This window comes from Cryptomeria japonica, chromosome 6 (assembly GCF_030272615.1).
Source record: "Cryptomeria japonica chromosome 6, Sugi_1.0, whole genome shotgun sequence".
Classification (NCBI taxonomy): Eukaryota; Viridiplantae; Streptophyta; class Pinopsida; order Cupressales; family Cupressaceae; genus Cryptomeria; species Cryptomeria japonica.
The window spans coordinates 495,044,303-495,067,835 of NC_081410.1; the positions used below are offsets into that span (position 1 = coordinate 495,044,303).

The 23,533-nt window shown below is 35.0% G+C and overlaps 1 protein-coding gene across 1 annotated transcript; it reads right to left on the bottom strand.

Moving 5' to 3' along the window:
- Positions 1–2,049: 2,049 nt before the first annotated feature.
- On the bottom strand, positions 2,050–21,539 carry LOC131052877 (cystathionine gamma-synthase 1, chloroplastic). The gene is made up of 11 exons (XM_057987521.2): positions 20,946–21,539; positions 12,539–12,642; positions 12,155–12,228; positions 11,821–11,989; positions 9,330–9,389; positions 8,997–9,200; positions 8,808–8,894; positions 8,372–8,479; positions 2,990–3,085; positions 2,764–2,882; positions 2,050–2,493 (listed from the first exon to the last, which is right to left on the bottom strand). Exons 1-11 carry the CDS (start codon positions 21,361–21,363, stop codon positions 2,370–2,372), a joined length of 1,563 nt encoding a protein of 520 aa, XP_057843504.2. The 5' UTR covers positions 21,364–21,539; the 3' UTR covers positions 2,050–2,369.
- Between the last annotated feature and the right edge of the window lie 1,994 nt (positions 21,540–23,533).

The window sequence follows — 23,533 nt, forward strand, 5'->3', positions numbered from 1 at the left end:
TCTACCATGAGTGGACTTTCTTGTGCACCTGTTAGTTTTGCTCCATATGTATACCAATCATGTGTATGCCAAATTTAAAAAGAAGAGGCATATGATCATATTTCAACTCCATAGGGAGGCTCCAATATTGGACTCTAACAACCTAGACATAGAGCTTTGGGAACATATCACACAATCCACTACACTTTGACAATTGTAGGGTTTACATGTGATATCCCCTTGGATCTTGGCCAAGCCTTCATGCCATCACAAATAACCATGCCATATAGGCACATAAGCCTAACAATTCTACCCCAAAGTGTGACACATACTCATTTCCATCTTGAGAAGTCCTTTTCCACATGTGATTCTCATTTTCATCTAACCATAAAGTGGTATTGTCCTCATATAGAAGAGCTTGTATTTGGTCCTTGGTAACAGTCCATTTACATTATATTGACAAAGTGTTACAAAAGTATGTGATTGAATTAATCAATTTAAAATTTGATAAGCAATAAACGATTTGAAAAAATAAAATATAAAAAAACATTATCTCAACTAAAATATATTGCACATAGGTAAGAATAAACAATGAGCATTATAAAATAATAATAAAAAATGCATAATTTAAGAATAACATTTATTCTTACTAAGAGGGTTTATTAAAAAAAAATGGCTAATCTTTAAAAAGTAGGTCCTTCCATCGCATGATCTGCTCATTTAGAGGGTCCTACATTTTTATCTAATGGATGTATAAATTAACAGAAAATTTGTATTTCTAAAACAAATCTATTCATAATAAAACTCGAAGAAAATACCTTTACCCTAAACCAAAAAACGCGATCTAGTTTTGCTTTGATATATCTACCAGTCTAATTTTGCTCTCTCTAATGTTGACGTGAGCCCCACACTTTCATTTATATATCACTTTTTGAAAAACTAAGTAAACAACAGAAATCTCCGGTCTGACTTTGGTTTTTATCTCTTAAGCGTAAACATGAGCCAAAATCGATACATCCAAAAAAAATCAAAACCACTTTTAATATAGCTTACGAAAATCTTACAAAACAACATGACAAATGCAGGAAGTCATGATTACTCGAGCAGGCTTTTGAGTGCAATGCTACTATGGTTTGGTCTTCACAAAGGATAAACTCTTAAAAGGACAAAAAAATGTTGTGTTGGACCGACGATGGACTAGGGGCCAGTAGCTCAGTGGTAGAGCACTCAAGCAGCGTATGGAAGGTCCTAGGTTCAAGTCCTAGCCGGTCCATGTCTCAACTTGGTATCAGAGCCAGATCCAGGCTATGAGCCCCAAGCACACGAAAGGTGTGGCTTAAGGGGGGGTGTTGGTGTTGGAAATAAGCCACACCTGGACTGACGATGGACTGCTCCAAGAGGATCCAGTAGCTTAGTGGTAGAGCACTCCAGCGGCGTATGGAAGGTCCTAGGCTCGAGTCCTAGCCGGTCCATGTCTCAACAGTGTGCATCAAACCAAGATACTTTGTTATAACGTGCGAGACCCCTTTTACCCATAAGCTGGTATAGCTTTTACAGTCTCCACAATCTTATAGCTTTTATGAATCGCTTCTGGCACCCTATAAGTCAGCAATTTTTTATCATTTTAAAATTGTGTGGCTATAACTTGTACAAATACACCAACAAACATTATTCTTGGACTGTAGGAAACCACCAAACTAGAAAGACGTTAAAGGTTGCAATCAGTATGTACAATGTAATGACATGTGCCATATAGCAAGTGACCCAGTGGCATCCCCGGCAAAGGTAGCAGATGATGGTGCTATGGGGGACATTTCCCCCAAGAGCCCAAGTCTCAGAAACGTTCCCTAGAGGGGACTCTGGTTTTTTTTTGTGGGGGGTGGGGGGGGCAAGGGGGTCCACGCGTACCCATGGAACACTGGTTTTTATTCAAACAATTAACTGAGAACCTGTATTCTTCTGCACTATAAAATTAAATGTAACAATCAGATAAACACAAACTCACACAACCAATATATGAACACGGTACAAAACAATTGTCACCACAGCAAATATATAGACGACTTGGGATGTTATGAATTCACTTTTAGTTTTAGCTAAAAATTTAAAGAGATTTTTTTCTATTAATGCCCCTCTTTTTATTTCATGCCTAGTGCTACAAAGTTACAAACACTTGTGATGAAATTCAGAAATAACCTGTTGTAATAAAAATTACCACTCCCAGAGCCTGTAACGAATAAAAGCTTGACAAAGTTCACCATTTCCTTTCAATGATGAACGCTTTGCCATCAATAATGTTTGTTTAACCATAAGCAAAAATTATTGATGTCATCAAACGCAAAAGAGAGCCAGATTAGTTCCACTTAGGTCAAAGATAATACCCTACACCACTATATGACTTCCAAAGCCTGTAAGATATCATTTTCAATGTCTTCAAAGTCCTCCACACCACAGCTAAACCGAACTAAATTGTCCTTAATACCAATACGGGCTCTCTCTGCAGGGCTCTGGTCCCTGTTGAAAAAATTTACTAAATTTAGCTAAAGTGCAGCCAATCACAAAATCATGCCTCTTCAGGCATAAGTTAGTTTCTTCACAAAGATAAGAAATCTCAGCATGAAAGAAAAGGCATTATTTCAGAGGAAATCAACAAACAAACATGAGTAAACACTGAAGTGACTAGAATAACATTATATATGTCTGGCCTACATAGTACCAACCTACAATAATAAAAGTCAAACTCAAGTAGAATCAAGTTGAAAAGGGGCATAAAAATGAACATACCAGTAAGAAATAATGGTTGGCTGCTCTACAAGGCTTTCGCAGCCTCCTAAAGAAGGGGCAATGTAAGGAATTTTTAGTGAATCAATAAAACGGGAGGTAGCCTCCAAGTCTCCAGCAATCTGCAACACAATGATCAACAGTAGATATATATTCAGTTCTTGACTTCAGTCAAACAAGCATCTCAGCTTACATGATAATACAAATGCAAAGTTGAAAAGACACTTACCTCAAAACTGATCACACCGCCAAATCCGCTCATTTGTCGTTTGGCAATGTGATGCTCTGGATGACTTTCAAGGCCAGGGTAATGCACACGAGTAACCTGAAGACCAAATGAAACAAGGTGAAGTAAACCATAATATGTCTACTGACTCTTACTATCATGAACTGTTATTAATTATCAATATAAAATCTCCATTTATAATATATGAGATTGAAGGTCTAATCAGAAAGAAATTGTCTGTAGATGTCCTATTATCCAATGTCAACTATATTATACATCATGTTTCCAAGGTTCATTCACACTGTAAATTAACTATCAACAATCTAGTTAATAGACTTGTCAGTTCATAGATGGTTGGAAAATAGCAGGACTGTTGACTAGTTAGTATAGATGCCTTGGACACCCCCATATTTAGAGAAACTTGTAAGGACTAATATTTTGCTCAGAATATGGGTTCGGAAATATTACTATGTTTTTTATTAGGGAAAACAGGTTTTGAAGGGACCTGAAACCCTTTACAACAAAACCATCCAGTCACAGAAAACAAACGCTAACCAACCATTGGACATAAGCAAAAACAGAACACCAGAAACAGGGGAACAAAGCCCTGAAGACCTTACAGAGATTTCATTAATTTTTCGTTCTTTTGAATCAAGTCCTGATTAATATTACGCACCTTATCGACTATACTGTCAATGGGAGTTAAACCCTTGTCCCTGCTATGAAGCCTAGTATGAGGACTGGGTGAAGAACCAGAAGCCAATTCATGGGCGACAGCCATCCTCACAGATTAGACACTGACATTAGGGGAATCCGCACCTTCCTTTGGAGATATTTTGGATAGCCTGAGCTTGGACATTCAACTGCTTAAGGTCCTCGGAGCTATTCTCCATGGCCGTCTGGCTAACAGCAACACCAACCCTCAGTTTCTCCTAAATCTTAGCAAGGGACTCCTCCAGCACTTTGATGCGTTGATCATGCCCGCCCTTCAAATCCTTTATTCCTTTAGCCAGCTCTTGAATAGTGGCAAAAAATTTATCCATGTTCTGCACATTTGAATTTTGGATAAATTTATCCTTCAAAGCATTAATCTTCGTTACCATCTATAAAAATAGGGCACTCTGGCTATCTGTAACATCCTTCACATTCTTAATCATATGGCTAGAGTCAATAACAAAAGAGCCTTTCTCTAGAGGGGTAACATTACCAATATCCACAAGAATGGTGATAATTTTGTTTTGAGCCTGGAGCCAGAAAAAGATATTCACTTTGGGGATAACAACAAGGTTCCAAACCAAGGCCCAAAAGGGGTGAGGATAAAAGGACGTGACCTGTATTTCCAAAGCCTTGGAGACTGAAAAAGAACCATCGGTAGAGAAGGCCCAAACAAAATAATCCTCAATCAGCACATCAGGAACATGAACCTTGGAGAGAAGCTCTTGAAGGGGGGCCAACTCAAGATCAATGATCGACAAGTTAACCCTCTTGTTCCATCCCTCTTGTTCCCTAGTATTTTGTTGTGTTTTAATGCACTGATATATGATGTTGTTTTATATCGTTGAACAGTGTGGTTCATAATGCATATTAAAATGATTTTGATTGAAAAATCATTAAGTTTAAATGAGTTATTTAATCGTGTTTATACATGTTAGAGCTAATGATGAGATTCTGGACTAACTACATTATTTTAACCTAGTGGATGCAAGGAATTCATTATCCTTTGAGAAGGGAAGAAATGTATCATTGGGAATGGGAGGTAAGCAATTGATTGGTCAAGATTGCCATCTGAGTCTCCAAACCTATAAGTGTGGTCCTATCATGTTTTGTAGATTGAGCCTAGTGTTGAGTTGTGTCCTAGGTATCTAATTAAGTTGATTCAAGTTTGCTAGTGGAGAAGTTAGCACACCTTCTTGTCATATACTCTTGGTGTTGACCTTAGCCATCGAATAACCAAGCTCAATAATAATAGTATTGATGATCATTTTGGATTTAACTTTAAATTAATTAAAATGTATTATATCTATATAATGACTATGAATTGTATGCTATATGGAGTATATATTTATATGAATACGCACACACACACACACACACATATGTATCATATCTATATATTGGATTTAACTTTAAATTAATTAAAATGTATTATATCTATATAATGACTATGAATTGTATGCTATATGGAGTATATATTTATATGAATACGCACACACACACACACACGACATTTTAGTGTATACATATATACCTATGTGTAATATGGGCCTTATATTGTATACATTATGGTCATAGAGTATCGTTATCAATACTAGAGAGCTTACCAATGTAGTAATAAATGAATGTAATGGCCAAAGGCCATGCTCACTTGTGCGAGCAACTTCATTATTTCAAAACATATATCTTTTGAGGCAAACTCGATAATGCCCATATTCTTTATGTGGTTATAGACTTAAACGAACGGCCACAATTCTTATATATTAAAAGCATTTCAAGCTTGGGGCCTAAACTTTGGGAAGCTGTCCATTAATAAGCGAACATTATTAGAGCTTTATTTCATCGCATAAAGCATATGAGGCTGCCGCCACTAGCTATTAAGCAGGAAACTCAATGAACTCACCAATGTGAGTGAATTATCCTCGTCACCGAAATGAATTCTTGGAAATGAAATGGAAATTTCTCCAAATTAAATGGAATTCATATAACTACTTAAAATAAGTGATAAAAGATAGAATTTGAAGTCCATATGATAAATAGAGAAAAGCAAGCCATATTTTGGGGATTCTGAAAAAGATGGGAATATAAAACATATGAACTGCTCTGCATAAATAGAAAAGTGCAGAGAATACTTGGTAAGTAATCTGGTGATAACTGAAGGAGGGATTTGGAACTTGGAGTTCATTCTCAGTCTGAAGAACAAGCTTAATCCGAGTTATGCAAATAGTTCTTCCTTTGTTTATAAAAATTAAAAGGTTTTCAGTTTGGAATCAACTGTTTTAAATCAAAAGAGCTGTCATAAGAAAGGCAATAGCTTCTTAAAGCTTGGAATCCATCTTTTTCTATGAATTGTTTAAATATAGTTGTGAAAATCATAATATCCTGTTAACTTATTAAGCCATAACAGCAGAAATGTGCCTTGTAGAGTCTTCTTTGAAATAGCAAAAAGTAAATGAACATAAATTAATTGAAATGATTCTAATTTTATATTCCAAACACTACTAAGAGTATGTGTGAATTATAAAAGTTATCACAGTAAATATTTGGTAACCCTCTCTTGTTGAAGGAGCGGACAAGGCTCATAGCAGACTGAGTCTGAGACTTACCTAAAAATGGAAACATGGTTAGAATCAACTTATAATGCCTGATTCAATCCATTAAAAAGGAAAAATATGGATTAAATATAACAGAAATCATTAAGTGATTTTGAAAACCCAAGAAAGAATAAAGGCAAAGAGTTATAACAGACGTAATATGTTTAGAACTCTTCTCACATGTTGCACGACATGATACAATGTGAAAGTAGAGATATTAGCAGTGAGTTATTGAATTGAGGACTCATTCCCATGATCATGAGGAGGCATGTAGTATGCCACTCATGATCGTGAGCATGAAGCCAATAATGCATAAACAACAGAAAAGCAAGTCAATAAATATGACCTTAAATTTAAAGGTAGAAGACTGTAAATCTTGTCAAAACAAGTCTGCAACATGAAAGGTAACTAAACTTAGTGCTAATGTGCCTCTAGGATATGTCAATATGCACTTAGCATAAGAGACTTCCTTGATGGTTTGTGAGACTAAACTCGTATGATGGTTCTAACCGAGTAGGGTGGTGAACAAGACAACACATTTAAATCGTGTATGCAAAATGAAAACCTTTGGCCAAGGTGATGCTTCGCAGAGCAAGCGTCTGTCAGTTCGCATGGTCCAAAATAGGACTCCAAATACACTACCTAGTTAGAAGTCATGCTACTTAGGAGATTCATATGGTGTGACCGACTAGAATTGTGTAGGCCCTGTAGGGTCAAAACACCAGTCTCAAATGGCATTAGAGTTTAGACCAATTAACTTGCTTACACCCTTGTGAAGAGCAAGGCCGCTTTCGGTTGAAAGTTGATAGGGAGATCACCAGGTCTATGGTTGGGTAATAACTCGCCCTGATGACACTTTCCCTCTTGAAAGACAGTTCACAATAATGAAGAAACCAGATGGTCTGACATTTGCAATATTTTCTAAGCTCCTTGCCCTTTTACATTATGTTCATAAGTTAGAATAAATCTTTTATTATATATGCTCTTTTACTCATTCTAGTATCATTTGTTATTACTGCTATCTAGTAGAAAAGTTAAACGGTTCTATTTCAATTAGTTTAATTTATAAAAAAAATTGTATAAAAATATTCGTGGTCAATCTTTATTTCTGTTATCTTGTTTCAGTTGCTTATTAAGTACAGAAGCAGTAGCTTGTTACATACAGCAACCTATGCAGAGGCACCAAGTCATTTTATGAATTGGTATTTCATCCACCTTAGAACTTTCTTTGTTCTTTGTATGTGGGTCAACTCACTTGACTTGAGCATTGCTCAAGCAGAAGCACCCAAAGGTATTTACCCAAATGTATGTATCAATAAGAACTCTAGAAAGTTAAGTTCATTATTGAAACTGTTCCAGGCAAACATGTGATACTTCTGAGCGGTAATCATGTTTTGGTAAACATTTAATTTTTAAATAAAATTAAAATTTACCAGTTGACAATAATTGTCTAAGATATTGGTCAGATATTGCATAACAAATAACTAATTTCATACTCTTTTAGACTTTTACTCATATCAATTTGGATTAAGTAAAAAAACCGCACTTCTTTTAAACACTCATCTACGACACAAGTTCTCAGCTTATGAATTTCAAAGATTTGCCACCAATAGTGATGTGTTTCACCAAGGCCTTTCTTGTCATTTTGTACCAGAGACAATACTCCTCTTCATTTAGCACTCGAACTCATTCTCATATTAAAGCTCTGACATTGTTTGTGTGTGGATATACACGAAAAAATGTCTTCTTCATGCTGTATGATTTCCCAACATTGTCAGAAAGAAACCTTTTCCCCAAAAGAGATGCCTTTCCCAATGGGATTGCAACAAAAGCTCCAATATCAAGAGAGAGTGATAATTCATTCAGTAAACTGAATGGCTGGAAATTAAGAGGATTGGAAAACAATTTCATAATTAATATGTCAAATATTATGCAGACTTGCTAAATCATATAGAATTGTCAAAAAAAGCCAGCTCGAGCATCCCAATCAAGCCTTAACAATACATTTTATACAATTCTAAACATTCATAATTACCATCGGAAATGTATATATAGTGATCTCTGATCATTTATTTACCTTAGGATGTGCCTCTAAAGTACGGGCAATCCTTATAGCTGTCGAATTCTGTTGCTGTACACGAAGGTGCAAAGTCTTAATGCCACGAAGGATCAAGTAAGCAGCATTCTGCTTGCATTGAAAAATAAACTTGATTAGTGTTTTACCAAATAACTCAAACATTGAACACCACAACACAAATAACTTGCTTCATGACTAAATAAGTCAGCATTATGCCTAGGATTACTGATCACTAAATAAAAGCAGGAAAGCATGACCTTATATTTCCACTTTAATAAGTACTAGATAACAGTATTGTTTCATTAATCTGCAAAAAAATTTAAAATGTTTCCATCTTTGTTTATTTCCAACCACCTTACTGGCAATTTAAAATAGAATCTACATGTCCTGAGCTTTTTCTCATTTTTAAAAGCAAGAAATGGATTTTGGAACATACTGGACTTAGAACACCTCCCATAACATTATGCAAGGCACGTATTACGCCAATAACATTCTTTGAACCACTCAAACTGCCTGCCAGAACCTGGTAGAAAACTGAGATTCAGATACAAGGGAAAACACTTGCATCAAAAAAGATCATGCATAATAGATATAGTTCATTTCTTTAAAAACCCCACAAACTTACATCATTGTGACCAGCAATATACTTTGTCACTGAGTGCAGTACAATGTCTGCACCAAGTGCCAAGGCCTTCTGGTTAACAGGAGTTGCAAAAGTACAATCTATACAAACCAATGCACCCTTTCTATGGCAGAGCTTGGAGACTAGCTCAATATCAATACATCGAAGATAAGGGTTTGTAGGACTCTCAGAGAAAAATAAAGAAACCTGCAAAGTACAATTCACAGTTAACTAAACATACCACCAGCCTTGACGAAACTAATGAAAGGGCAAACATAAATGCACCAATGTCTCTATTGTAGAGAAAGAATAATAGAGAAAACCTCAAGAACCTACATTGTTTTTCTCCAATGCTAGCTTGAGAGAATCAATATCTGCAGGGTCAATTACTGTGGCCTGCATTTCAACAGGAATGAATGTCAAACTATTATCCAAAAAGTTTTCAAAAGATCTACCATGTGAAACAGATGAACAAAGCTACTTATAGGCTTAATAAGATAAGTCTAGGTAAATTCTCTATATTTTAGAATGCAAGTCAAATTAGAATCTTCATAAAGCTGTATATAATTAAAACGTAAAGAAATGTAAATAATTAACAAGTGTGCTTATAAAATTATACGAACATAGGTCATTTTACTCAGCTCAATCTTGTGCATTCTACTGAAAAATGACCAAAACATGGAAAATATGCTACTACCCCTGAGCTTGCAAAGAACTTGTGCATTCAATGAGCCTATCTCCTTTGTCTCAGGATTGTAGTGATTGACACAAGCAACAAGAAGTTCCTGACTTTGTATTGAGATTGGAAAGGAGATTGCCTCAATATACCCATTCCAATTGTGTTCTTCCAACTTTATTTCTTTAACACTGATGCATCCCAAAAAATTGTCCTTGATTTAAGAAAATTTGGACACTAATTTGGAAGGACATTCCACCATTTGGAAATGGTGCTGCATTTTGATAAGAAAGATTCCTCTCTTCACTGATTTTGCACTTTGAAAATTTGTTGCCCCCCTAAACTATGATAGAAAACTTGTTCTTTTAGAACCAAACCAGCCCCCTTCAATGATTGAAAACTGCTGTTTTCAACTGAAATCCTAAATGCTCTGCCGCTGAAAACTGCTGCTTTATGCTAACAAAAATCAATTGATTTTCATGTGTTAAGAGGATTAAAACAGAGCTCAAAATCTGCATATGAGAATTTGAAGATCTACTGTCCTATGACTGAATCTCTGCTGTTATATGTTGCAATGCTGCATTTTTTTGTGACTACAAAAACAATTAAAAACTCTTGTTTTCAATGATAGAAAACCACTATCTTGAGACTGAAACACCACCTTGAGAGGTACAAATGGAGCTTGAAATCCTAGGGGTATTGTTTTGCCTAATTTTACCTTGAAAAGCCTACTATTTTACCAACTGAAATGACTAAACACTGCTTTCAAATCTTGCAAAATCAACCCTAAACACATGCAACTGTCATATAAAATAAATGACCTTAAAAATCTGTTGTTTTGCAAACCTAAGTATCTCATTTATGGCTGAGAGTGGAGCCAAGGACCACCAAAAAAACTAGAGAAAAATTTTTAATTCATTTTGGGATTTTTTTTGAACTGAGTGTAACAGCAAGGGAGCATTAGGGCCAAAACAAATTTGATCAGGGATGGCAAGGAGATATTTCCAATGTGTCCCTGCATTCCCAGAATGGGTACATGCCAAAAAATGCGAAGGACGTGTCCCAAGGAACATAGAAATTTTTATATTGGACTTGACCCATGCCATAAGACATTAAAAACTTTCCTGATCCCTATCCTATGTACAATCTGCTCATGAAATGGAGCCTAATTGGATCCTTGTGCACGGTGGATAAGATCATAAGAGTTTAGATCAGTCACACATGCAAGTGAATGTTTTTGAAGGATTTGGTATCATTGACTCAGATTCCTGAATGCATGCCCTAAATAAACAATGGTGGGAAGACCTATGTATTGCCAAGTGCCAAAAATTGTCTGTTTATCCACGTCTCACTCAATTTTCCAGAGTATACTACAAAATGCTAAACTCACTTTCATCATATATAAATTACTTCCAATTTCAAGTGACTGCTTTCCATAAAGAAAAATAGTACAAGAATCTTGATCTTAAAGGCAATTCATTCATTTTAGGTACAAAAATATGAAGGGACATACATCTAACACCAAGAACATTACTAATTTCGATGCACTGTGGTCATAATGAATTTTCGGAAACTTTCAAAAATCTATGCTACTGGAGATAAGAAAAAGGCCAGAATCTATATCCCATAATAAAAGCAATATTGTTGCTATCATCAACAAAACATACATCTGCTATTGCATGAATATTATCCATCTCACATTCCACATTAACTTATTTCAGATTTGACAACCCTTATCAAATGAATATTAAAGGCTTCAAAGTAGTTACAAAAGATTTTGCTTCTATGAGCAAAATACTGGAAGGCATTGGCAGTTAAATTATCAAGTATCGACAGATTACAGGAAACAGGCTACAATATATGGTACATTTTACAGTAAAATCATTCCTAAAATGAATGACTCGTATATAAAAATTATGTTATTACTTTTGACAAGATTTAATGGCAATGTTTTGCAAAACTTGTAATAAATACACAGAGCATCATAGATATATCTTTAAGAACACAAATAATTGTGATAACATTTGGTCTTTACCAAAACTATTTATTAAAAGCTTTATTTATTACTTAATCGGGTATGAAAAGAAAAGAATTGAAAGTTGTGAATAGGAAGCAATGCAATAGGCAGGTAGAGCATTGACAATAACATACTGTGATTCTCATTTTTGGAAGTACCGTCTGGATGAATTGCCTGGTCCGTCGATAACAATCAGTGGTAGTTATAATGTGTCCCCCAGCTGGTACCAATGCTAGCATCATGGTTGTGGTAGCACACATACCTGAGGCCAATAATAAGGTTGTCTCTGCTCCCTCAAGTGCACTGTAGCAATGCATAAATATCAGCTTGCTCAAGAGAAAAAAATCATGCTGTCCTTATAAAATTGTACTTCTTTCCTTAGTGAATCATTCCATCAATTTATCAATCATTTAGATAAATCCAATTGGAAAGCAATACCAATATTATCACCAGGAAGAAATAGCCTACCTGATTTTTTCCTCTGCAACCTGAGTGGTAGGATTTCCATAGCGTCCATATTCATAACTCATGTGTCTACCCTCCTAATAATTGCATTTTGTTTTGATAATCAAGCAAGACAATATAGATTCCATTACACTTCACCAATTAACTATCTCCCTAAAGTCAAGCTAGTTGGCAACAAATTCTTTAAGCTGCTAACACTGTATAATCTTCAAAACAAGGGAAAAAAATTAAATGTAGATTTGCAGCGAACCTAATTGATAAATCATAAGCTTCTTCCATGTAGAACATTGAGTATGATTAGGTATTTTTCGTGTACCCACCCCCAAGTATTTTTTTAAGATAGAAAAATAATGGTACAAGCATAATTAAAATAGTAAGAGACAATACCTGGAATGCAATTAATTCAGCTGTGTCTTTGAAAGTGTAAGTTGATGTCTGAACAATAGGAGTGGCAATTGCATCAGTGACTATAGCACGCCCCGACTTTTCCCCTACATAAACACAGAAAGAACTGTCAAAAATAGTTTTATATAGCTCAAATCATTGATGTCAAATGCAAAAGAGCATCATCTAATATTTTTCTTTATGATGGAGAGCAAATAAAAAGGAACATTCAGACACATGCCTCATGTATGTTCCAAGTTATAACCATCAAAACTGTGAAAACACATTTCTATGGAACTTCACAGTTCACAGCATAGAAAATTCAACTTAAGCTAAACAGAAGAATGGGTCCATGAACCCTTGCCATACAACATAATGCTATCATGTCAATTAGTATGAATGAATATTCAAATGAGTAAGTTTGCATAGAAGTAAAACAAACTAAAGCATAATGCTATCATGTCAATTAGTACGAATGAATATTCAAATGAGTACGTTTACATAGAAGTAAAACAAACTAAAACATTAAATAATGCCTTTGCATGGCACCACGATGTATTGGATAAAATTAGAATATCATGCCTTACATATTACAGATCCACTGTTGAATTATGGAAATCTATCCTAGATGATCTTACAAAACACATTTAAACTTCATTTCATTTTAATGGCATTGAGTGATTCAAGCTGTTAAATTAGACCCAAAGCATTGATTGTAGAAGGTTTCTTCATCATCATATACTGTTGAATTTTAATGGGACAAAGTTGTACATTGCCATTGGATTGCCATTGCACATAAACAATTACATTTACATGTTACAATCTTTTTTTAGCTCAGGAATTATTTAATGCATTGGTTAAGTAATTACCAATGTTCCACAGGCGTTGGGGACAGGGGGACGGGCTTCAGGAATGGGGGGACAAAGGGCTTAAGTTTTGCGGACGGGGGGACGTGGGCCTGGGGTGGAGATGCACCCCCGTGAAGACTGGTAATTAGCTAAGACACGATTCTTTTTACAATTATTTATTTCAATAAGGAAACCGGAGCATGGATCGAACTTTAAAAAGTCTAGAAATATTTCCATGAGGATAAGTTAAGATTCAAAATAGATACCTTATTTATTAGCTAAGTTGCTGGTCCCGGTTCGGATTCGGACTCTAGTTCCAGAATCGGGTTCACAAATTCGTTCAAATTTATTTTGGGGTGGGTTCAGGTTCGCTTTGGGTTCGTCCATACAAAAACATATGAAAATAAAAATTAAAAAATATATACATATATGCAGCAGCAAATAAGTTCATAATACACCACTGTCAAGTGTCTCATCCCCAAATGAGATGTGTTTTACCTTTTCGGCCTTTTTAGTGGTCTATTTTAGGGTTGGAGGGTCATGTTGACCAGAAAGGCAATAAAAAAACTTCAAAAAATTTGAAAAAACATGTTTAATTGCCAAAATTCGGCCTGGGTTCTGCCACTGAATTTCAAATTCACTAGAAATTCCCCAAAATTCGGCCCAGGTCCTTTTCAGCGAAGCCACAGAGCAAATTCAGGACCCTGGACGAATTTGGAGAGAATTTCCAGAGGAACAGAATTTGGAGAGAATCGAACCAGGACCCAGCGATTTTCCAGAAGAATCTGGCAACTTAGTTTATTAGGTTATTTCAGTAAGAGTACAGGAGCTAAAAGTCTGTTAAAGTCATGAAATGTTCCTGTTAGGCTGAGTTACAGGTGTAGGAAAAAAGACCTTTATTGAGTCAAAAAATGTTTTAATAACCAAGACTTGAAGAGTCACTGACAGCAACCAAATTATTGTAGATTGTACACCTTGGACAAGTCAGAAGGTAATCCAGTGGAAGCAAAGTTTAAACAAGAGGCACCTTGACTGCACTATTTTAAGAGTTTCTTCACATATTAGTAGTTCCTCCGAAACAGGTCGGCTAAGCAGAATCAACTTTTCTTAGATGTCAAATCTCTGTTTCCTCCCACATTGAACAGGCAGGGAATGAAGTGGGAAAGAGGCAACAAGGGGACAGGATAGAGCTACCAAATGTGTTTATCTTCAGCATTGTCTTTATTGAAAAACTACATACTCCAGCATGGATGGAAAGGTGACTATACATATGGTGTGAACGTTATGAAATTAACACAGAAAAAGGAAAAAAGAGAGCAAGAAAAATTAAGGGTAAGTCTGCCTCAGACCAAACAGCAATTCTTGATGGAGCTCTAGAAACTTGTTCCACTCTCAAATATTACTATTAGATATCCAATCCTGGAAGAAAAAAATTGCAAATCCTTTCAAAACCAAAAGAAATAAACCTCACCAAATGTCTTCCAGGTAGATCAAGGGGCACATTTTAACTGCCCTTAAACCAAGTGTTGCTCATCATTTGTGACAATGTGATCTCATCAAGGCTGACTCTGAGCCTTCGCACGAATCACACCTCAACACTGTTCAATTTCAAATGCAGCTCTTTGTCCTGACCAGAGAAAGGCTGTTCAGGCCAGAAGGTCAGCAACGCCTTTTCTCTTGCTAGGGTAGTAAGTGACTAAAAAAATAAAACCATCAAAACAGGAAGTTGCAGGTCTTTTTCAGTTTCCAAATTTCCGTCTAGCATTTTGAATTTAAAATTGATTCAATGTCGTTCTTCTTTGCCACTGAAATCCTCTGTGAATGGCACCAGCCTCTGCAAAATTATTAGTAATCAAGCCAAGACCTTGACTAAATCAAAAGTGTTTCCAATGTGATTTCTTCATAGCACCCTTCCTCTCCACTAAACTAATGATTGACTTGGATTGCCCCATGAAGCGCATCCCAAGTTTAACTTGAACCCAGATTTGGAAGAAGGGAACAATCTTTCTTCAAAAAAAAATGCTGCACCATAATTGAGGACTGTCTATCCTATCTGCATTCATATCTAAGGCAACATTTTATTTTATAAGGTTATAAGAGGACACTTCTTGGGCTTTTTTCCCACACATCCATGTCCCTCTTCCATTTCTGAAACACAGACAGCCAAGAAACATCCCTTGGCCATCCCTTGTTTTGCTTAAAACTGAAGACACAATACCAAATATGTGAAAAGAAGCAATGTCCCAATGACAGTGTTCATTAAAACTATAAAAATTAAAAGCTAAAGAAAAAGGAAAAGGAAAAAGGGGCATGGGGAATTTAGAAACCCTAAAGCATCTCTTCAAGTAACATTTCCATTTGCAGCCCACACTTATTATATAACCAAAATCTATTTGCAGCCATGAAGAGGAGGGAAAGAAGAGGAAGAATTCAGCATTTGTTTTTTAAAACCTTTTCTTGATTTTGTCACAGATCTTAAAGCATTCTTATTGCTATTTTTTCTTCAGAATGATTTTCTGTTTTTCTTCACAGATCAAAATGAATTGCATGGATTTTTCAAGAGATGAACACGCAGGAAAAGAAGCAAATAGTCGATTAAGTAGGTGTCTAGAATTCTTCTGAGAATGCAAATGTTGTAAGAAGTGGAATGGCAAACCCTTTGACATGCCCCCTGACACTATAAATAGTTATGAAAAAAGTAGACTCAGACACACAAAACCCCTATTGCAATATGTGACCATTTTAGATAACACCAAGTCCAAAATTCAGAAGGACACAAACTTTTTTTATGTCATTTAGGCAAAACTAGTTTTAATCAGAAATACACTAGGGTATATAACTATTTCTAATGCATGACTGGATATGATGTTAGGGCTTGTGAAAAACTAACCATAGAAGCTACAGCTGAAATGATTTAGGGAGGGTGAAGCAAGACTAGACATGTACCTCCAATTTGTCATCTATTACTAAGATGAATGTTGTGAGGTGAGTACATTATAGTAAAGGGAGACGAAGACCATAGGTGATGATTGAAATACAGTTTCAGAGTTGTTGAGCATGCAAGAATGCGAGAAGGCTAATGATGTAGTACCCAGATTCTTTTATGCCCCTGCAAGTATGACAATAATATAATGATTATATTAAATTATAAGACTATAATTATTATATTTTTGATAACTTGGTATATTGCTGATTAATATTTCTCGATGGATTTACAATGTCAAACTTGGATAATACTTGACTATTTTATAAAGGATTGCTACTTGAAGTTTTGTCTTTGCATTATATGTATTGCTGATTGTGTTTCTAAATTGCTGCTCTGAAATGATAATCTGAACTGATGGTCAATTGATGATCTTCAAATGAAATTTCCTCTTGTATCACTACATTTGAGGGAAACACACCCCTTCAACATTGCTGTCCTTTGCAAGAGTTAAACCTTTGCATAACTAATTGCTTCCTTGACTTTTGAATTAATTTTATTTGTATGTTATTTGGGAATCGTTGCCCCCGAGGACATCTTAAACAAAAATCCTTATTGAATTGATGCCTTTTTTAAATTTCTTTTGCCTTGGTCAGCCCCTCGCATAGAATTGCTTTTATCATTTACTCCATCATTTGATTTTTTAGTGCTGTGATCTGTTTCTTAACATATTTGTTTCCTCCACCAAGGTTAAAGGCCACAATACAATGTTGTGATCTTTTAATCCCACTGCCTAGATTATAGTTCAGGGGCTGCAATCTGATTTTATCAAAAGTTGCAATCACTTAGTTTGGCAGGGCATGACACATCCCTACCCATCCCAAGGATGGAAAGCCATCCCCTTTAATTTTCTGGGACGTCCCATTTTCCAAGACATCCCCTCCATGTTTTCAACTATGCAGACAGCTCAAGGGCAACCCCTAGGCATCCCCAGAACGTTCTGAAAATGAGAATGCCCAAAAAAACATTGGGGACACATCCCCAAGTTTCCCTAAGAAAAAGGAAGCTAATTCAATGAAAGCAAAATAACGTAAGATATTGGTAAAACACACATTGAGATCATCAAAAAAAAGCCAAATAATGTAAGATTTTGGTAAAACACACATTGAGATGATCACGAACCATAAGTGTTAAGATCTTAAGAATCATACATTGTAAGATTTTAATAAACCAGTTGTGTATGTTACGTAAAATTTTAATGAAATAGAAAGTACAATTTTAGGGATATATACTTCATAAGGCTTAAGTTCTTAGAAACTTCTTATATTATTACAGTTAGAATTGCTTACCATATAACCATGTTCTGATTCTAGATATCCCTTCCCTGCTCATGAATCTAATCCTAAAGATCAAACTTACAATTCTGCACTTTTCTTTTGGAGTTCAGCCAATGTGACAGCTTAGCTAACTAAAGATCAATATATTTTAAGAATGCGGAAAACAGAGATAACAAATGTAATGTTTTGTACTCAAAAAACATGCAAAGAAAAATCTTAAAGACACTATAAATTTGTTGATTTTAAGTAATCAGATTAGCAATGTAGAATGAAAATCAGAATGCTAAGTAAATCATGCACATAACACACATGTACCCTGGGAAAACCTCCCTCTTGGAGGAAAAACCCAGCAACCAAATTATCTAGATTAGGCTATAATCAACAGAGTTTACAATGAGCTTCAACACATGAAGCTGTCAGTAAATATGCACAGAACCCTAGGGCAGATAGCAATTATGAACTTATCTGCAATACAACTGTTGCTGTGACAAGGAGGAAGGCAGATTGAGGTTGCTGTCTACAAGGTTGATCTGCTGACCCTTAGATGATGTTCGCTGCCTTCTACAGACCAGTTCGCAGTCCTTCAAGAGAGTTCGCTGTGTCTTGACAAGGTTTGCTGCCCTCTAAATGCAGTTCGCTAACCTCTGATTATAATTCGCTGGTCACCAAAGTAGTTCGTTGATAGGATAGGTTTGCTGAGTGATAATGTATATATTAACAATGAATGCTGACTTGTATATATATAGGCGCCTTAGCCTTTTGATTTTCCAAGTCGGCTAGCATGAGGAATTACAAACAAATGCATTGAGGTGGCGCCAAATTAGGTCCACACGTTACAAGACCCCAACACGTTACATCAAGATAAGGATAATAGGACATGACTAAGGCCACGGGCCCATTAGTCATCCAAACGTGCTAGGTGTGCTAGGTCGGCCCTAAAAGGGCTCCGACCCAGCTACATATATCAACAAAATTTACTAGATCCTGCCAAGTTTAGAGATCGTCCAACTGTAGCTCAAACAACACTTGATTTAGAGATTTTTTCGAACCACCACTTGTAGTAATCAACATACATAATGCACTGCAAAAAATTCTTCCAGCTCTTTAAAAATTCAAAAATGCAATAGAATACCATTATCTCACACACGCTACCTGGGCATGACCGTTAATTTCCATATACTAGTTAGGACATGAATCTAGGCTCTCTTATTTGCTGCCAGGGTGATCTACACTCTGGACTGCAAGCCCTCTTTGCAGTCCAGAGTGTAGATTGTTTCAAACAAAAACCCTCCCACCCACCAGAAGCTCTTAAGCCAAACTTCTGTCTTGGGGCTAATACAACTCTGATATGATACTAATTTTTAACTCAACCATATGACAGATAAATGTAATTTTTTAATAGTTCAAAAAGTACCTACCAATTTTGAAATCCAGCTAACTGTAGCTCAATATGCTGTGTTGCAAATATGGGATAATCTAGTGAAAATGACATTTACGATACATAGAATAAATGAAAGAAAAACCATGCAAATGAGTAAAAAAAAAAAATCTAAAAGACATTAAATTTTTAACCTAAATATGCCAATTTCAGATTCCATCAAACAGTGATTCAATTGAACATCAAGATAGAAGAAAAACATGCAAAATGGTAATCTTTTATAGGCTAGCATGAAAGACATTAAATATTTTATAGGAGTCTACCCAATTTAAAACTTGTCCGACATTGGCAGAATATACATTTGGCAAAATCGAGAACAAATAACCCCTTATATACACATAAAACAGAAAAGGGAGCTAAAAATAATCAACAAAAAATTGTTTACCAGAGTCAACAAAATTTAAAAATCATCCAACCACACGGCTCAATCGAACATTTACCGAGTAAAAAGGTTTTGATAAGGAAAGAATGAGTCTCACTCTGCAACCATAGCTCAACAATTCAGGAAACATACAAATACTTATAAAATAAAATAACTTCTCATACGCATAATATAAAATTAAGAAACAGAAAAGCAAGCTAAAATGAAAGGCAAATAATATTTTACAAAAGTCCGACAACTTTTAAACTTATCGGCTCAAACTACTTTTAATATTGGAAAACCGAGAATAATGAACCTCTTCTCTTCAACGTATGGAAGAAGAAGAAATGAAGATTCCATAAAAAAGACAATAATTCTTTTGAAGAATCAACCAGACTTAAACTCATCCAAGCATTGCTGAATCAGTGAATCTACTTCTGAAATCGGAAGGATCGAGAAGAAATGTGATTTCTCTTACATGTTAAAGAAAAAGAGTGTGTGTGTATATATATATATAGAGAGAGAGAGAGATAATGCTTTGTTTGCATGCACAGATATCTCCAGAACCATTTTCACTCAATTTAATGGACTGTGGAATCCTTGCGTCTGCCATGAAAATGCTATTAAACTATATAATATTACATATACTATACTACCAGAGTCTACCAAAATTTAAAAACTAATCTAAGTGTAGTTAAAGTTCTACAAAGTTGATAGAAATCATTAAGAAGAAGAATCGTCTTATTTTTTGTCCATGAAACTAAAGTAGCACATGGCACCACAAAACTGTGGCCGCCTTGTGCTACATGTTCTTAAGAATGGGAAGACTTACAAAGAACTAAAAAGATACAATAATCACGAATAAGGCATTAGAACCTATTTCTAACCTCTGGACCTTCTTTGACTAAATTTAGAATAATCAGATATCATACGGCCTTCGCTGAATTTCCTTTTTATAAGGATGTTAATTCTCATGGAGCAATTACAATTCATATTTAAGACCTCTCATTTGCTGCATATTCTTATGATAAAAGAGAGTGAATATTTTCCATAGACAGGCTACAGCTCAAACCTAAGACCTCCCATTTGCTGCATATACTCATGATAAAGAGAGTGATTATTTTCCAGAGACAGGCTACAGCTCAAACCTAAGACCTCCCGTTTGTGGGATCTCTTTATGATTGATTGGGAGTGTGGATTACTTTTCCAACACCACCTTTGTGTCTTGTTTCTAATATGAATCTAATACCGTATTATTTTCTACAGACCAATTAAGATTCGAACCTAGAACCTCCAAATCGGAAAAGCTCTTCCTTCAGGATTCCTATGGCGAATTATACGTCCAACAATAACAAATAATGTTTTCCCTTTCAAATGCCTCAAATAAAAACATTCTATACCGAGAGTCTACCAAATTTAAAAATCGCGCAACCTCAAGTCAACCTAGAAACCAAAAACAAAAAGGAAAAAAGGAATCTAAAATGCGAGAATATAATATTTTACCAGAATGAACGGCAAGGGTTCCAGACGCTTTAGCCAAAGCTGGCTGCAGCAAAGCGCTATCGATCTGTACACTATTATTATTACAAGCGACACCCGTGGTGTCCCCGGTAAGGGGAACATTCGTGACAGAAGCCGCAACGATCTGCGCCACGCCAATATTGCTGCAGTTTCGCCTGGCCTTTATGCTCAGCTGCCTCACAAAGTTAGGCGGAAACCTCAATATCACAAGCCCCGAAGCTCCCGAGCACGTCACGCCACTCGCAAAATCCTTTGCAGCTTTGGACTTCCTTTTGAAGTCTGACTGTTCGAATTTCGCAGAGCCAGACGACGGATCCGCCCTGCATTCGAACAAGGGCGTGGGCCTGCAGTAGCCGACTGAAGCATGCACTCCCGTAAACATAGCATTTGCTACAGCCATGGCTTGGAAAGGGCTTCTTTGCTTGTTTTTTTTGGTCTCCCTGAGTTCCGAACCCAACTTCTGGAGGAACTGCGAATGAATGAATTTACTTTTTTAATAATGTTTTTAATTTATTCAGCGCAGGTTCGAATCCAACGTGTCAGTGGATGTCCGTTACACCGCGTATGTCTTTTACGGTCCTGCTTTCTCTCCGCTAACTGACAATTTTCTTTGGCACAGGAATCCAACCAGATTTGTTTAAGTTCTTGCGTGGACCATATATATGTACAGAAGCTGTTTTAGCTTATATAGGGAAATTCTATTTTAAAATGCTCATTTTGCGGTCTTATTTTGGCTACATGAGCTCAAGTGGTTATTTATTTTCATTATATTTAAATTCTAGCAGTCGGAAATTTATTGTAGCAATTCTTTTTTCATTTGTAGATATTTTTTGTTTGGAGGGTTTTGTGTGGAATGTGTACTTTTATGCAATTTTATAAGAAAATAAATTAAGTTGATAGCTTTTTAATTAAGGATGGAGGTTTATTTATTTAATCAAAGTTGGTGAAAGGACAATTATGCCCCTTCATTCTTTATTTATTAGATCTTCATATTTATGAGATATATTTTTTTGTGATGGAGATGTCTTTCAATTATTAAAATCTATCTTTTAAAGTCATGTAATTTCCATAATTCATAATGTTAGCATTATTCATTTTTAGATTGCACCATGTTATATTTTTCATCATCAACATTTAGAATCATATCATATGATCCATCATGGAGAGGAAAGCAATAATTAGAGAGCAAATGATGAAAAATATCACACAATGCAATCCATAAATGAATAATGCTAAAACCGATCTTATTTTAAGAAAAAATAATATATAAGAATATTTTGAATTATAACAAGTTTATCTCTACTCCCATTTCAAAGGATATAATCTTTTTGAAATTTTTTATCAAATTTTTTTTTATGATCATCTTTTTCAAATATTATCTATTATTTTAAGAAATATATATAAGAATAATTGCATTAAATATTAGCATTTTTCTCTAATCTCCCTTTTAGGGGCTTCAGCGCTAGCTCTCTCGGTCGTGGATCGCAACTTAAGGCGTGGGTATGCTCCCCATGGTCTTGAGTTCGAGTCCCCGACTCTGTTAACTCTGTGTGTGAATATTAAAAAAAAAAAAAAAAAAATCTCCCTTTTCAAATAATATAGTTTTCTTAAAATTTAAATTTTATTTTACTATTGAAATGACTAAATGTGATAAAAATACGTAGTTATAATCTTTTTATAAACTTAATATATGGTTTAGTAATGTCTTAAGTATATAATTCCTTTTTCTTTATGTGATTGTGTTAATTTCTAACTTCTTTATATTCCTCTTTTGCTTAAGTTTAAAGAGTTTCTCTCTCTATATGAATGTGTTCATTTCTAACAATCTAATGTACATCATAAAATTTATTACTTACATTTAACTTAAAATAAATGTGTGTGAAAATAATTATCAAATCTAAGGAAGGTATAATTTTCCTTTCTTTTTTAGACTATTATGAAGGTCAAATTTGTCTTATCTTATTAATAGCTCATGACAAATAAAACGTGTTGTTGTATCATCTTTTATATTATTTTGCACAATCTATTTTACTTTCTATTGAGAGTCTATTGATTGTCTTTTTGTAATTGTTTCACATTACTTCAATATAAAAAATAAAATATAAACCATGTGCCCTCTCAATTTCAAAGAAAGATAGTTGTCCACTTATACTAATTTTATTAAACTAATTAAAATACTATATGTCAAAGTCATTTATAGAAATTCAACAAGTCGTTTATAGAAATTCAACAAAAGCGTTCTATACTTTTTATGAATACTGTGTACATTGAACTTGAAAATGGCATTGTTAAAATAATTAATGTAAATGAGCATTTTTGCTCACCATCAATCTTTTTCATCTTCCAATGTTAGTTGAACCTACTCTAATTAAAAAAGGTAATATAGTTAAAAAATATTATGTTTTTGTATTTATCTAGTTGTTTTATAAATAGTTTAAGAATTATATATTTGTCTTTAAGATTTTTATTACTAATAGAATTACATACACATATAGGTGTCAAATTACTACAATCATCATTTTATTTAAAAAATATGATTTTATAAAAGTCTTTTAGTTAATAATTACCTA

Coding starts and splice junctions, on each gene's coding strand:
- LOC131052877 (XM_057987521.2), bottom strand. CDS start 21,363: ATGGCTGTAGCAAATGCTATGTTTACGGGAGTGCATGCTTCAGTCGGC. Junction 8,895..8,996: donor ATATTGCTGGTCACAATGAT/GTAAGTTTGTGG, acceptor GTTTTCTACCAG/GTTCTGGCAGGCAGTTTGAG. Junction 3,086..8,371: donor CTTTAGAGGCACATCCTAAG/GTAAATAAATGA, acceptor TTTGGTCTTCAG/GTTACTCGTGTGCATTACCC.